At 33.9% G+C, this 17,927-nt stretch overlaps 1 protein-coding gene across 11 annotated transcripts in view; it reads left to right on the forward strand.

The window, feature by feature from the left end:
- PCDH9 (protocadherin 9) overlaps window positions 1–17,927 on the forward strand; it is a 919,043-nt gene that overhangs the window by 338,483 nt on the left and 562,633 nt on the right. For 6 of the 11 annotated variants that reach the window (XM_019415589.2, XM_019415579.2, XM_019415582.2 and 3 more), the window contains exon 3: window positions 4,723–4,824. The exons of 3 other annotated variants lie outside the window; for them this stretch is intronic. In XM_019415589.2, the coding sequence (XP_019271134.1) occupies window positions 4,723–4,824 (102 nt within the window). The remainder of the gene's footprint in view (window positions 1–4,722; window positions 4,825–17,927) is intronic. 2 more of the 11 variants (XM_019415580.2, XM_019415583.2) reach the window with 1 other exon arrangement.

The raw sequence follows: 17,927 nt of genomic DNA on the forward strand, positions 1-17,927 counted from the left end.
ATGAGATGAGACCTGAGAATCGCTCTTTGAGTTACTAATGTGGAAATGATTGGTGGTTATGACAGAGCAGTTTCAGTGGAATGGGTGCAGTGAAACCGGACACATATGGGTCCTCGAAAGGAATGCACAGATGTTGAAGACACCAATTACAGACAGTTCTTTCAATTCTTTTCTGTAAATGTGAATATCTTACTAACCTCAGAGCTCTTTTTAATCAAAAGTTTTAAGACTGTTTTATAATTCTTCACCAAAATAATTTCTTAAAATGGGTAGGAATAAGATTTTCAGTGGGAGTTTTTAACAAATGGAATTTTTATTTAATGAAACCTATAGCACAGAATTACAAGCTACTGCCTCTATAATGATTGCATGAAATTTATAACAGTGGCATTGAATCTTAGCAAACTACCTTGATTTTATAAGAAGGTAGGAGGAGGAGTAGAATAAAAGGACATATTGTTGCTACTATAGACTTGGGTAGAAAATGTAAAAAAAAAAACACAAAAAACAAAAAAAACACAACAACCCTTTTTTGCAAAGAAAACAGCTGTGCCTTACATGATTTTTCATTAAACTTTTGTTGCTTTTGCTACTGTTGATATTCTTCTCTTGATATCATGGCTCCGAAGTCCCTTTTCAGAAATCTGTCAAAAATGAAAAAGCTAATACTCCTGATTATGAGGCAAGTTTGAATAGGTATTTCCTTTCTTTTTTCTCTTCTCATCTCTTCTTCTTTTCTTTTTCTTTAAAAAAATTTTTTTTAACGTTTATTCATTTTTGAGAGAGAGAGAGCATGAGTGGGGGAGAGGCAGAGAGAGAGAGGGAGACACAGAATCTGAAGCAGGCTCCAGGCTCCAAGCTGTCAGCACAGAGCCCGACGCAGGGCTTGAACCCACGAACCGGGAGATCATGACCTGAACCAAAGTCGGTTGCTTAACCGACTGAGCCACCCAGGGACCCCTCCCCCCACTTTTTTTGAGTAGGCATTTCTGTAGGTAGTAAATGACAGTTTCCCAAGAACTACAATGGGTGTTTTGGAGAAGCAAACTTTATGCACATATTAAATTGAGACTATTAACTGTAGGTAATGGTAAACATCAAATGGATTCTAAAGTATAAAACAAATGTATTTACAGTGATTTCCATATACTATGATTGTTGTAATCAAGCTCTGGACCTCTCAAGTGATTTGTCTGCAGTATCAAATCTGATTTAGCAAATTCATCTTAACCATAATTCATTATATAGTTATTCATATCAAATTTGGCAAAAAGTTTTTAGTGGGTGAAATCTTGAGACACTTATAATAAATCTCCTTTCCATTTCAGGCTACAGCTCTTCCTGAAATAGCAACTTGTTAGAAAGGATTCCTGGTGATTAAATTGTTCTTCACTTAAGAACTTGTTTTCTTTAGGTTTTGGCTATTTATAGTATTTGATCTCAAAATATTGTTTAGAGTGTTATTTTAAAATTTCTTTTTTTTCTCTAGCTCATAGACTTATAATCCCCAGAGGCTATTTGCATCATAACACTCAAAAATCTTAAAAAATGAGGCAGGAAAAGTGAGTTAAACTTTTCCTTTGATACCATTTGCTGCTCTACAAACAGGCTGCTCCAGAATTAGACACAGAGGCTTAGGGTTGAGTGAGATCTTGTTGGGATGGAGAGACTTGCTCAGGCATCACGGTCCTATTGCAAACACACTCAGTTTGTTTATATTTCTTTATTGGATTTGGGAGAGAGAGGATGGTGACTAAAGTTCATCCGTGACACCACCACCATGAGGCACCTATCCCATTATTTGGTAGTCTTTCCTTATGTTAAGCCTATTCTGTAACTTCTCATCATTGGATCCACTGTTAAGTAAGATGCTCTAATAACTTCTGTCCTTATCCCCAAATGAGTTCTCACAGGGTCTGTGGTTAATGCACCGTCAAAATCCTTGCAGTTTACAGAGCAAGTCACAAGAATTCATGTCTTCTAGCCTTTGCATATGCTGTTTGTTCTTTTGTGACTATGTGCTAACCATGATTCCTTCATTGGCCCATCTTTCCAGATTCTTCCCATGTATCAAACCCAGGAGTCTAGTCATTCTATCTGTTTTGTCCCTTAGCAACCTGTGCATACATTTTCATGTGGCAATTTCACATATCATTATGGTTATTTCTATGTGTGGTTTCACTGCTAGAGTGAGAGTATTACAGATATTAAATGCTACATCTTAATGAACCAATAAAATCCTGACACAGTATGCAGTCAGTAAATGAACAAACACGCCAAATAGAATATGTGCATCAGTGAGCAAATCAACGAATTACGTAAGGGAGATATGGCAGAGGAGAAAAAGCCCGACTCTTGTTACTTAGGAATTCTCTCACTTGGCAAATCTTCGCACAAAGGGCATTGAATATATCTGAACCTCTGTCTTCCTCATCTGTTAAAGAAGGTTTATGTTTCTACCTCTCTGCAAAGGTTTCTGGTAGATAATACATAAAATCTCATATGTAAAGGTATAAAGTATTATACAAATATGAGATATTTTTCAGGTTCAAGGCATTGTGATATAATCTGTGGGAAAAAAACCCTCATTATATGACTGATTAAATGAGGAAAAGGGAAAACAAATACTAAAGAGCAAGAGATTAGATCAAAAGAGGAACGAGGCCAAAATTTACTGTATTGTCATGAGCACCAGACAAAGAAATGTTAATCCAGGGATTCTAAACTCTGGGTGCACATTAGAATTACCTGAGTATTTAAAAAATGTTTTTAACTGAGCTCTAATTTATCTGGTGTGAGGTAGAACTCAGTTTTTGGTATTTTTTAAAACTTTCCAGCTCATTCCCATATATAGCAAGAGTGAGGGCCACTGCCAGGCCACAGGAATTGAAATGATTCTAGGGAGAAAAACTGCATAGCACAACCATGAGATGTAAAAAAGATTAAACAGCATGAAAAGTTAGAAGGACTAGGGACAGGAATTGAATGATTAAAATGTTTAGGAACATCACAAATGAAAATAACTGTTTTAAGGTCTAAGCTTTTTTCTTTAGAAAGCTAAGGGAGCCACTGTGGAGAGATATGAGAGACAGTCCTTCATAATTAACAGGGAAGTTGTTCAGACAAACTTAGGCACAGGCCAAGAATTAATACTGGCAGGGCAGCATTTTACAGACTACACCTTAAAGTTACTTAGGTTGAAAGCAGAGTTTAAAATGGCTATTGCTACCTGTTTACTCACTCATGAAAAGTTCCTAGAGGAGGTAAGTTTTGAACAGGGTTGAAATGATACTGTTTATACAGAAGACAGGAACACAATAGTGTTTTTCATGCGAAAAAGTTTGGGTTTGGGTTTGAGAGTCATGTCTTCCTAGTCTGTCATATTGCTATTTCCCTTAAACCAACCAACAATGAGGTAATTAACTGATATATTTGAAATTGTAATGAAGGGAATCCTGGAAGTCTTTTTTGGTGTTTATTCCCCACCTTTTCCGTGTTTAAAATTATTTCAAAATAAAAAGTCTTAAGGAATGTAATGTGTTTAAAAATATATTTAAATATATAAAATGGTGGTCTTGAGGTAAAAACATACTGAACTTATACTAAATTCTAAAATTAATTTGCTTTTGAAATGTATTTGAAAGTCATTTTCTAATAGATTATTCTTTGGCATGGGAAAAGTAAAATTTCATTAGTTAATTGAAATGTGGCATACTAGTGTGAAAAAATAGTATCTTCCCTACTTATGTCATACAAATCTGTGCATATGTTGTAGTCATATAGGAGAGGAAAGGTTATATACCAATGGTGAACCTTTTTTGGAGGCATTACAGTATCTTTTATTAATGTAGAAACCTCAGAAATCCCAATGTTATGTTTAATAAGTGGCCAAACAGCAATACTTATAAATATTCCTTGCCTTGAATTTAATAAGAGATTTAGGAAAGAAGGAAGCAAGGATAACAGGAAGTGAATAATATCTTATTTTCATATAAAAATTATGTAAGGAATATGGAAAACAACCATTTTAATATTTTCATGGAGAAAGCCCAAGCCATAATTCCATATTTTACTTTCCACAATTCACATCCTTTTCCAAGTGAATTATTTTCGTTAACTTGTTTCAAAGAATCTTGATATTTGGTACAGAAGAAAAGTGACGTAATATTTTAAGACCTTAAACTTTTAGGTTTTCAATTTTGTCTGTTTCAAATGTATCATTTATAAAGGCCATGCGTCTAGTAGAGAAGGTATGGGGCTTGGTCCTAGAAAGCTGGGTAACAGCCCAACCTTGAGAAGTGTATTTTGTACGCCTAATCTTCCTCATCTGTAAGTGGGAAAAATAATAATAACTCTGTTACCATGTGTATTGTATAAATCAAGCACTTGAATAACATGTCACACAAAGAGTAGCACCATGTAAGATTTAGTTACCCAAATCATAAGAACATATTGCTTAAGAAAAGAAAGGGTAAAAATAAAATAACTACATTTGAGATTTCTTTAGCTTCGCTTAAAACATTTTGACGATTTGTCTCTCCTGGGGATTTTTTTTTTCTTTTTTTGGTAAAGGCTGCATATTAATGCATGTACCTATGAGTATAGATGCTTGCTAGTTCAAATGGTACTCCTTTGATTAGACTCTTAGCAAACAGCCATGTCTCTCAATAGACACCCTGAATGTGGAGTAGTTTGTCACAATTATTTGGTAATCTCTTTCAGTGTAACTCACACAGCAAAAGTGACAATATTCCTGTCACTCCTCAGAAATGTCCCAGCTCTGCGGGTTTCCACATTCAGGAGAATGAAGAAAGCCATTACGAGGTATGCCATATCTCTATAGAGACCGTCTTAGTACTGAGCAGTTTGCATTTTCCTAGTGATTGTATATAGTCTGAGTTAACTATTATAAACATTTTCTTTGCCATCTTCTTTTATGTTCATATTTTTATGCTAGTACTTTTTTAAACAACTTAAATAAAGAAATTTAGAACAAAAAGCAAACAATAATATCTTTCCTCTTTGGTAATAGTGCAGCTATTAAATTCAATATTCTTGCCATTGAATGCAAAGTGTTGATTATTACCTATTTTTGGAGAAAGTAATGAGCAACTTTCTTTTGGAGTTAAAGATTCTTAATTGATTCATTTTTATTAGTTGAGCTAAAAGATGTGAACATGTATTTGTTGAAAGATTTATTTGCTTCATATCCTACAGTTAGGGACGATAGAGAAGACCATGTTGCTTAATATGAACAGGTTAACTGGAATTTTTATTAATCTTTTCTCTTTCTTCTACCTTTTCTCAGCTTGATTCTTTACTTCCTCATTTTTTGAATTGAAAATAAAAATTACCTTCCTTTTTTCTTAATGAGTCCATCCACTGTAAAATGTAGAAGATCCACATTTTGTTGTTTTTTCTTTTATCTTTTCTTTTTTTTATGTCGTGAGGGCTATTCCAGTACCAATCGTTCTAACAGGACTGGTTGCAAAAATCTATTATATTTATTTTAATTTATTAAAATTGTGGTATAAAACACATAATATTTACCATTTTAATCATTTTAGAGTTACAGTTAGTAGTGTTGAGTATGTTCACATTATATAATAGATCAATTTTTAAGATCAATGTTTTTAAGGAATTGTGTTTCAATAATTAACTCTAATATTAACACACACATATTTGTTTCATGTATTTCTGCAGTCATAACATATGGATTCCAGAGAGATGATGAATAGATAGATAATATGTATATGTATATGTGGTTAATAGCATGCATTCTATTTTCTCATTGAAGCTAGTTTTTTTCCCAATTTCCTTAAAGCTATTGAAAACATTTTTATTATTAGTAGTAGTACAGAGTTGGTTTTTAAAAGGTATTTATTTATTTATTGTGAGTGAGAGAGAGGGTGGGGGAGGGGCAGAGAGAGAGAAAGAGGAGAGAGAAAGGGAGGGAGGGAGAGAGAGAATCCCAAGCAGGCTCCATGCTTAGTGTGGAGCCTGATGCAGGGCTCAATCTCATGACTGTGAGATCATGACCTGGGCTGAAATCAAGAGTCAGACACTTAAATGACCAAGCCACCCAGGTGCCCCAGTACAGGTTTTTCACACTAGTTTTTGCCAAGTAAAGGCATCTGTCATTCTCAAAACTCCCAGTAGTAATGTAGGTCAGATAAACTATTTTGATTAATAGAAATTTTACTGAGTAAGCAACTTCTTTCTAACAAACCATTAATTGAGATGGAAAAATGTAAAAGTGATATTTTGGACAGTTTTATCTCCTAATACTTCCTTCACATATTTTATTTTTCTTTGTGTGGATCTAATTATTCAGAAGCATCCTTCTTACCTATAGCATATATTCTTCTTCCTATTTTGCTTTTATTTCCTCTCTCTTTCTCCAAAATCTCAATCACTTGGCAGTTGAGAGAAGAACGATAATTTAACCTCTTGATTTATCATCATTAGTGTGTATATTTCAAGTGTGTAGAACATGGAAATTTCTCCCATGAATCACCCTTATTGCATCCAATAATAACACAAGAACAGTTATTCTATGGCATAAATAAATAAGTTTTATTCATAAATAAAAACTCATGTAAATATTTACAAAGCCCATGAACAACATTCTGAAAGCCACTGAAATCCCGAAGATTTCCTTATTTTTTGTAGAGAATTTAAATAAGCCAAAATTAAAATAGTTTTCTGTGAATGGTATTTTTATTCTTCCCTGGCTATTTTGTAAGGCCCAATGCACAAGAGCACAGTTTGTACAGGGTTTATTTGTCTAGAGAAGATAGGTAAGAAAGAAAAAATGATACTCCAAGTTATCATGTTGACTTATATTATGATTCCAATTATCAAAGAACAGTGAAAGTAAATCTACTGTGTTATACTTATAAACAAAAGAAAGTAAACAAATTATTTTTAAAAAATCCCCAAATTCTCATTTAACCATCATATTCCAGGCCCATTGTAGTCTGAATGGTTTCAGATTAGGTCATCTCTAAGGTCCTCTGTCTTTCTAGTGGTCTATGATACTACATAAAGATAATGACATTGACAGCTGATATTTTTGTGGCACTCATACTCAGTGCTGGGGTCTGTTTCAAGCTCTTTATGAGTATATTTGGCCATCATTTACATTTTGTCCTTTAAATAGTTTTTCATTTTGTTATTTGTTAAATGGCTTTTCATCATAATATACCTTATTTACTAAGTATACTTTTTTTTTTTTTTAACACAGAGAGAAAATCTCTGCTGACATTTCTTAGAAAATAAAACTTGGAGGCAGAAATAATGCCTGTTTTGCAGTGTTATAAAGCATTCTGTAAGGGACACCTGGGTGGCTCAGTTGGTTAAGTGTGTTCAACTCAGGTCATGATCTCAATGTTCATGAGATTGAGCCCTGCATCAGGCTCCATACTTACAGCACAGAGCCTGCTTGGGATTCTCTCCCTCCCTTTCTCTGCCCCTCCTCCACTTGTGTTTTCTCTCTATCTGTCTCTTTTTGTCTTTCTCTGTCAAAATAAGCAAACTTATAAAAAAAAGCATTCTGCAACACAGGGTTTCTGTATAATGTTTAATGTCTATAGAACAATAACAAAGGGGATAGTTTCAGTAACCAGTTCCTTAAAAGTTATTAATCTAATATTAATCATTTTTGAAAATTAATAATGGAAAGTGATCATAACCTACAAAGTTGGTTCCTGTGCTATGCTGTTATTATTTTTCCTTTACATCGAATAATGTGGTAAGCCTGGTAAATATATTACTAATTTTTTATTTTCTCACAATTTATACTTTCCCACTTTAATCACTTTACTAAAGTAAAAAAAAAACATGTTAGGTCTTTTTATCATAAAAATATTTAATTGAATAAAGCTATACTGTTCAAGTAGAAAGTCATATTTTTGTCAACTAATATTGATTAATCTGAATGAAGCTATTAAGTTTGTATTACAACTTTAGATACAAAACAAAACCAAGGCTGTATGACCAGCAAAGTTTTAATCATTCTTAAATTATCGGACTTTGCCCATCATGCTTAACTTAGATATAACAATTACTGCTCACTCATAGAGGAATGCTAGTATCAGCTAATGGGTAATCTTTTAGCAGACATTATTCCAGACTCTTCATATATATTACCAAATTTTGTCTAATCTATGATGTTAAGATGTTAATGTATAACAGCTTAGCATAACCCATGCTATAATTTCATTTACCATTGAGAAGAATTGCTGTTGATTAAACTCTGATAAGTGCTTATATATGATTTCCTTAATATGTATCCCACTTTAAGTTATTTTAAAGTATAAGAAAGCTTACATATTAGAATCATTAAAATGTAGCTCATTTTAATTCTGACAGCAACCCCATTATTCCCATTTTACAGATAGGGAAACTGAGGCACACGGAAGTTACGTAAGTTGCTTGCATTCACACAGGTAGTAACTAATGGAGCTGGAATATAACCACAGGAACTACAAGGTTAATTACCCTAAGATAGTATTGAAGTCAAAACAAATTCGCAGGCTATTTAGTCATCAGAGACCATGGAAATTATATATTCATATTACTGAGGCATAAGTTGAAGACAAGAAAGATGGAGGAGCTTGCCCTAGGTCACAGAGCTAGCTAGTGATAGCACTAGGATTAGATCCAGGGTTTCTGATCCTCGAGTGATCTAATGACTACTTCTAAGCTATGTAAAAAATTTCTATGCAAATGTTAGAGAAAATAGTTCATATTTGAAAATTTTTCTTAAACTAGATTTTAAATAAGGTCTGGAATTTAAACGAATTGTCATATTTAAGTTTTCCTGACAGAGCTCTGTCACTGGATACAAAAAGCCTTCATAGTTAAAATTCAAGCATAGAAATGAATAAGTGCACATTGTTTTCATGCCATAAATGCATATTACCTTTACTAAGCCTCTTTGATCCATAAATTTTATTGTCATTTCCCTTCTATTATGTTCAGTTCCCTTTACCCATGAAATAGCATAGGATGCAAGTGGATAGAGCTTTCAGTGTCTATATTCTGCAATCTGTAGGAAAATGTCTCATAGTTATTGGAATTCACACAAGACTGCATCTCAGTATGAGTAGCTGTTCCCTGTCACTGTTTTTGATGCTTGAGCTAAAGTATTTTTACAAAATGGTCTAGTGTTCAGTGTATGAATTTTTGAGATAAGACTTTTCCCTTGTAGCAATGAAATCCGAAAATCAATGTCAGATGAAAATCTTAGCTCTAAGAGTTAGGGAGATTGGTGGAAGACTTTTAAAATAAGTATGAATTTTAGCCGCCAGACTTTGGAAATGTGGCAGTTATCACAAGTGTGAAATTCATGGGTACAGATGGTTGATCAAGATATCCCAGGATGGACCACTACTATAAATCTCCAGACCAAAACTGGGAAAACAGTTTTGATAAGGAAAATGTTTTTAACCTTTTACATAAATTTGTGACACAGGGTTTGCTGGTCAGAGATACATAGAAGTTAAATTATCATTGGCTTCACAAACATTCCAATGGTATCATTTGATGGAAATATGTAACAATAAAAATATGTCAAATGGAGAGTGAGAGGAGCATGTGGGAAGAGAATAGAATTAAAATGTATTAGATTATTACTATTATTTTGTGTGTTGCATTTCACATTCATAACCTCATTTAGGACAATAAGTCTTCCAGGTAAGTATACTTTTCCCACCATTAAAGACGGAGTTACAGGTATACCTTGAGCTTAGGTTCACCGAAACAAAGGCACACTGAGAGCTAGGAGAACAGTGGTTCTCCATGTTTGTAACCATAGCATAGAACACTCTAATTTAAATTAATAGTATCAAATGGAGTAATAGCAAAATGATAACGTTATCTGTTACGTTCAAATGAAAAGGGAAAGATATAAAGCCAAAAGGCTTTTACTTTTGTCTCACTTGATCTTGGTCTTTTCTTTTTTCTCTTCTCTTTCCTTTCCTCTTTTCAGTATTTATTACAGATTAACTTTGACTTAAGTAACTAAGTCTGGATCTAAATAAACAGAATCTAGTATATGAAATATTATACTACATACTTACATTTTCCTGTTTTTGGTGTTTTATATAGTTGTGTGACCCAAGCACATTTAATTTTCAAAGAATAAATGTGTTCTGTCCTTAGAATAGAGATTACAGTTGATATCAGCTTTTAAGTTAAAGTAATTAGTAGTCAAATCATTTAGCAATAATTACATGTTATAATATTTTGGAGTAATTTTATCTAATAATACCAAATTAATTCACAAGCCAGTTTGTTTTCATTTTTTTTCTTTATAAGAACAAACTTTTCTAAAATCCCAAAGGTAAAAATATTTAAGATATACACACACACATACACGCACACACACTCTTACTATATACATTGATATACATATATATTTTGGGAATAATTCTCAGTATATCAAAATATTTAAATTCTCAGTAACATCTAAGATTACCCGCCAAAATGATAAAAGCTGTGTTACACTTCAGTTACTTATGGTGAAACTTTGCATATATTACAGTCAGTAGAGAAAGGATGCTACACGACAGACCAGCTCACTCACTAGATAAGGATTTATTCCTCTTTTCATTCTTTTATCATTAAGGACCCAAATCTGCACGTTAGCAAAATAACAAAAAATACATATCATGGTTTGCAGCTTGTTAGGGTTAAGTTCTCACATGCCCAACTGGGAAAAGTCAAAGATCTTACTTACATGCCATTTTATGTAAGATTAGCCTTGTGGACAGTTTCTAACAAATCCAGGGACAATTGCTGACTACCATTTTAAACCATACTTAATGACTGATTGAAAAGTCTCCTTGATATGTATTTGTCATGTGTGATTTATATTATATAGAGATAAATTTTCCCTACATCTTTGAATTTTTGTTAATTACCACTTATTCGCTACCAAGTCAGTATAGATAAATTTGAAACAAATTACTAAGAAGTCAAAGGATTTTTAGTACAATAGTACACAGACACTACAGACATTCGTGTCTAATGCCTATGTATGATGTTTTCTACAAACACATTAATATTGTTATTTCACAGTAGAAACTTATGTTTGAAAATCATAGGAGGTATTAGCAGTATGGAGTAATATAAAAATATACATATTTCACCAAATGTCTCCTACTTATCTCTGCCTTCTGAATGTGGTTTGATTTAATTTTTTAAATGGAGCCATAAATACATCCCCTAAGCCAGATAAACAGAGATTGGGTGCTAGACATTCTTTCCTTTGTTCTCACCCATAAACATGATGTTGAGACTATTCTGTGGAGTGGAAGCAAATTACCCATCTTCCCCTTGTTGACCTTTTCCATAATTGTACTGAAACCAGTCTGTAAATCCTACATTAATAATCCCTGTCTGCCTGCCTGCCACAAATATTCATCCAACAAATATACCAAAGATTCTGTTACATGATATGCTAAGTACCATGCTGAGCAGGCAGGCACACGTACTTCTTTTTGTCTCAGGTATTACAGGGGACACATTTTTATATTCAGCAAGTTGCCATAAAGTGCAAGCAGTGGTACAGTAAGATATGTTCAAGAATCAAGAACACATGGCAGGAGCAAATTTAACCTAGGAGAGGAAAACATAATGTTACTGTAAGGCTTGAACGAGTCTACCAGGTAAATGATCAAGAGTGGTGTGATTTCTGTGGTTGTGGACAAATGAGAATGTTTCTCAGAAAGATTGCCTGTGTGAAGCCTAGGTGTTGGGAAGAGGCATCACAGGTTTGAGGAAATTTCCATTGGGTTATTTCTCTTCTCAATTCAGATGTCTTTCGGCTCTATTATCAAGACATCATCCTGGCTCATAATATAGAATGGCAATAGCTATCAAATTTGTAATGCAATATCCACATATACTTTAAAAAAATTAAGTTTATTTTGAGACAGAGAGAGAGAGCAAGCATGAGCTGGGTAGGGGCAGAGGGAGAGGTAGAGAGAGAATCCACAGCAGAGAATCTGATGTAGTGCTTGAACTCAAGAACCATGAGATCAAGAACCTGAGCCACAATCAAGAGTCAGGTGCTGGGGCACCTGGGTGGCGCAGTCGGTTAAGCGTCCGACTTCAGCTCAGGTCATGATCTCGCGGTCCGTGAGATCGAGCCCCGCGTCAGGCTCTGGGCTGATGGCTCAGAGCCTGGAGCCTGCTTCCGATTCTGTGTCTCCTTCTCTCTCTGCCCCTCCCCCCTTCATGCTCTGTCTCTCTCTGTTTCAAAAATAAATAAACGTTAAAAAAAAAATTAAAAAAAAAAAAGAAAAGAGTCAGGTGCTTAACCGACTGAGTCACCCATGTGCCCCTCTACATATACTTTTGATTATTAAGAACAGTGACTATATAATGTTTCTCAATGCGTGTTCAATATTGTTTTAAAAACTTTTGAACAATTGTGAAATCAGGTATGCATATTAATAGATGCATTCCTACAGATTTGGATTTTTAAGTGAATTTTATACATAATAATTGTATATACTGTATATGAATATATGTAATAGATATTACTTAAGGTTGCATGTGTATGTGGATGTGCAAATCTGATTTTATATGTAATAATTGATAACCCCCTATTATTTATTTATTTATTTTGATTTTATTTATTTTTTATTAAAATGTTTTCGAATGTTTATTTATTTTTGAGAGAGAGTGCGAGTAGCAGAGGGAAGGGAGTGGGAGACACAGAATTCAAAGCAGGCTCAAGGCTCTGAGCCGTCAGTAGGGAGCCTAATGCGGGGTTGAACCCACGAACTGCGAGATCATGACCTGAGCTACAGTCAGATGCTTAACCCACTGAGCCACCCAGGCACCGCAATAGCTCCCTACTATTAAGAAAGTGCACATTAATGTTTTCCAGAAGCTAAATAAATATACTTGATCCATTGGGGATTGTTCCATTGGAAATTCATGGAGAAGATTTCAGTTTGATTCCCTGTATTCCAGCAACAGCTATAAATCAGTGGTCAAATTTTCCTCTAACTTAAGTTTTTTTTTTTTTTTTCCATTACTTAACCCTGTGTAAAGGATGGCCATCACCGTCTTTTACTTTTTATTATACATGTTCTGCCAATTTCTTCTTCACCACAGAGCAAGTGGCCTTGGGTTTATTCACAAGAAGAACCACATTTGACAGATTTGCTGATGGTGTCAGCCATGGTTGCATGCTTGATGGACAGCACCAAACCTTGCTGTGGCCCAGCTCCTGCTAATTAGTCGTTTGAAGCCACTTTGTGTGCCACAGGCACATAGGCTTATCAGCCAAAGACATCTTTGCCATTCAGAATGACAAGTGTGATGCAGCTGTTTGTGGAGGGAATAGAGTGTACAAAGAGAGAGAAGGGCCTTTCAAACAAGTGACAACCATAGTACCTTTCACTGAAGGATCCTGAAATTATAACAAAACAACCAAAAGGTAGAATACAAAAAGGTGTAAATCAATATCTGTTACATCGGCATGGAACCCACACATGAAATGACAATAAATAATATCAAACTGTGAGAATGAGAGAAAAATATCCCTGCCTGACAGTACTTTTTAAATCAACTGAGGTTGCATGTTGTGATTAATACAGGCCGGGCATTTGCATATAGAATTAACATAGATGTGTGGAGTTTTCAGAAGGTTCTGCATATATCTGTGGATACTAATAGAGAAGCCTGATGGAAAGCTTTGTATTTAAAGTCCTATAGAGTACATGGTCATAAATAATTTATTGGGACACTAAATATCTCAGGACATTGAAGACCCATTGGGAAGAGTGAAGGTAATACAAATACATGTGAGAAGAGGATAGAAATAGAAAAGATAGAAAACTAGGAAATGTTAACATTTTTTTAGAAAATTAAAATATTGAAATAATAATGAGTGAAAATTTCTTCTCTGTGATGATTCTGAACTGTGAGATTTCTTTCTAGTTACCATTGAAAGGATTTGTAAATCAAATGGAAAGTCAAAAGATCTATTGTTAGAAGTGCACATTGGCAAATTAAATAGATATTTTTCACAAAACCTTTCATATTATAAAATCCTCATTCTAATTTCCAAATATCTACCAAGAATAATGTTTTTATAGATGATATTTAGTATTTTATAAAACAATTTTAATTGTATGTATGCATATAGGATATAGAAATTCTTATAATAAGATACTTCAAACTTGAAATGGGTTTTTGGATGTTTACACTAGTTATATATATTTATATAACAGATATTATTATTATACTCTATAAATATATATAGTGATTACTGCAGAGGGCATATGAGATGTCATTTGTTGTGTCACCAAATCTTGGTAAGTATGGACATAGAATTATAACTAGTCTTTTTATCTGTTCTATAGTCCATAAAATTTTGGATATAGATATAAAAATGTTTTACCTATTTAAAAAGCTTGAGACACACTTATGTATGCCAGTTAAATGGACAATGATACATATCATATAAACTACATAAACCCAGCTTTGTCTTGATGTTAGCTTTTATTTTAGCTTTATAATAAATAATTTTGAGTTTAAAAATGCTAAAGCTTATTTATAAATAGAAGTGGCATAGAATCACTCTAATTATTGAGAAGTGGTTACCTAGATTTACTTTTTCTCCTTTAGATGATTCAAACAAACAGTGGAGTATGTTAGGATTTATGTGTATATGTTGCATATGTTAAATACAGATGAAATCTTCAAAAAGAAGAGACTAAGTACATACTTTCTCTTTAAATGCCATTTATTTCTTCAATTTTGGAATTACTGGAAACCTCGATTATTCAGTATCTACAGCATATTATGCATGAGAAAGAATTTTGGAACCAAGACCACCAGGAGATCCATGTTAAGCAGGTCAGGAATGGAGTCCGAATATGATCTTTTTGAAAATTTTCAAATTTTATGAAGTATCTAATAGGTTTAATGTGAAAGGTGGACAGGAAGACTGAGGCAGAGTTTCATTAATGATGAGTATATAGGTTATGTAGATAAATGAGTAAGTCTTTCAGTCTGAGGTTTAGCATCAGCTTTTTCTTAATGGAATAGAAAAGAACAGAGTAGAATAAACTGTATAGAATTATAAAATAAGTTAGAACAGAATAGAATGAGGAAAGAAGAGGATAAGGGAAATAAACAGAAGATACATATGAAGTATATGTTATATACAATTGTTAAATATTATTTTACTTTACTTCACATGTATACATTTGTTTATATTTGAGTGCTTATACCATGTTTCTATGTAAAATGAGTTGCTCAGTGTGGGACAAATTAAAAAATTTGAAAGTCACTGATAAAAAATAGCCCAGACTTACATACCACTTACCATTCGTCAATAACTCTTCAAAATCACTTTGATTATATTAACTTGATGAATTAACTTCTCAGTGAGGTAAACTCTTCTATGATTCTGGTTATAGTTGAATAAAGGAAGGTATAGGAGACACATGACTTGTATAGTCACACAGCAGATAAGGGGCTGTGGCAGGATTCAAATCCAGAAAATCTAGATCTGTGGGTTGTGCTCTTGGCCACTGCTCTAATGCTTCCACCAAAGGTGGCAGCAGATCCAGGGTTTGAGACCAGCCTCCTGACTCACAGTGTAATACAACTCTCTTTCACTTCGGCAGTGACCTCTCCTGTCAGCCTAAATCCCAATCCGAGGGCAGAGTTTACAGATGTAAACTCTCAGCCTTGTAAAGAGGGTGCATAAGCTCAATGAGTCTAAGAAGTTCTCCCCTCAGTGACTTCTCTTGGTGATTTACAGTAGGGTTAGCATACAAATGCACTTAAGTAATTTAATTGTAAATGCATCTATTTACATTTAGTTTTACCTACTCAGTGGTAACCTAATTTGACTCAAATGAAAGAACACCTATTAATACTATTTTCCATATAACTCACTTTGACAAATAGCCTAGGCCATGAATGATACTATATGCTAAAATTTATTTAATGATGTTAAAATGAAGAACCTTGAAATTTAAGTAAAACCTCCATTTATTAAGATGCATGTCAGAAAATAAAACAAAAAGGAAACAAAAAAAATGGTGTCAAAGGTGTATGCATGTTTGTGTACCATGGTGTCAAAGGTGTCACAAATGGTGTCAAAGGTGTATGCATGTATTATCCACACACTTGTTACCAAAGAAGTAAAAGTATTTTTTAAGTTTCTGATTCTTCCTTGCTTTTCAGACAAAATTTTAAATGATATATGTCTAACATATTTTTCAAATAAGGGTTCATTCAAAAAAGCAGCAGCCCAAAGTCTTTTTTATTGAGGCCAAATTCTCGCTGTTTTGGCCATTGTTACCCATTCGAATGTGTGTGTTTTTTGTTTTGTTTGGTTTTGGTTTTTAAGATTTCTATGTCTTATCACAAATATGGTATCTTCTTTTTTTTCAAATTTTGCAAAGAATGTTTCAGAAATAAGATCAATATGAAATTATTTTTTCTAGTTTTTATCTACTTTATAAAATATAAATCCCAAACACAATGATATGTTGTAATTATTACACAAACACTGTTACATGGTGAAAAATGACAAAAATAGAGCTACATTTTGGGCGGCAGCCAACTCCAGCTTCTTTGTCAGGTAATGTAAGTTTATGAATTTTGCATGCAATTCAGACAGTTTCTGAATTTGGACACATTAAAAGAATGGCTAAAATTTAATTTGGTCAAGTACTGCTCACATATATAAAATGTAAGTAGTTTCAGATTGACCACTAATATTAGAAAACTAGCCAGTTAGATGTATAGGGTATTATGAAAATAGAGGGAAAAGTCATTCATTACTTGATACTTTCTTAACATATTTTAATTTTTCTATATGTCACCCACATGTTTGCATCTTAAAATAGGGATGAATGTGAGGAGATTGCTACTACATTCAAACATTTTATGAATCTGTTCTCTACCTACAGAAGATGGAAGTTCCTTGAAACCCAGGAGTCAGAATCTCCCAAATAATTCCATTCAGGGTCAGTTAAAGTAGAAAAAGTAACTAAACAAACTAACCAACGAACTAGCCAACTAAATCCCATAACACATGTAAGTTTGATAATGAGTTCTGAAATAATGAACTCCATACATTTAAAATAGGTAACTATGTGAGTTTAGCCTGCATCTAACAACAGGAATTTTCTTTAAAAACATACTTTTAGGGACGCCTGGGTGGCTCAGTAGGTTAGGCGTCCGACTTCACTCAGGTCATGATCTCATGGTTTGTGGGTTCAAGTCCCGCATCGGGCTCTGTGCTGACAGCTCAGAGCCTGGAGCCTGCTTTGGGTTCTATGTCTCCCTCTCTCTCTGCCCCTCCCCACCTCTCACCTTGTCTCACTGTGTCTGTCAAAAATAAATAAATGTAATAAAAAAATTACAAAAATAAAAACATACCTTTAGGGAAGAGGTTTATACTTCTTTTCAAATCGGTTCTTGTAGCCTTGTACATTCCAACACTCCTGGTCTATCGGTAGATAGTTATTCCCATGTTTTTGGCCAGGAAGCCAAGCAGCTTTAAAATGTACTTTCTGGGGGTGCCTGGGTGACTCATTTGGTTTAGCATCTGACTCTTGATTTTGGCTCAGGTCATGATCTCATGGTTCATGAGTTTGAGCCCCGTATCATCGGGCTTTGCGTTGAAAGTGTGGAGCCTGCTTGGGATTCTCTGTCTCCCCCTCTCTGCTCCTCCCCGCTTCTCTCAAAATAAATAAATAAACTTTTTTTTAAATGTACTTTCTGTCTGAATTATCTCAATTTTGACTGGAATGGCTATTTAGGACATGATACCTATTTAGAACAAATGAATAGTATAAAATGTCAACAAATTTTATATTGATATTTAATTTTGAGCATTTTGTAGATATGCATTTTACTGAAATTTTATAGATTTGATA

Source organism: Panthera pardus, unplaced genomic scaffold (assembly GCF_024362965.1).
Source record: "Panthera pardus isolate Hobbes unplaced genomic scaffold, ASM2436296v1 HiC_scaffold_1, whole genome shotgun sequence".
Lineage (NCBI taxonomy): Eukaryota > Metazoa > Chordata > Mammalia > Carnivora > Felidae > Panthera > Panthera pardus.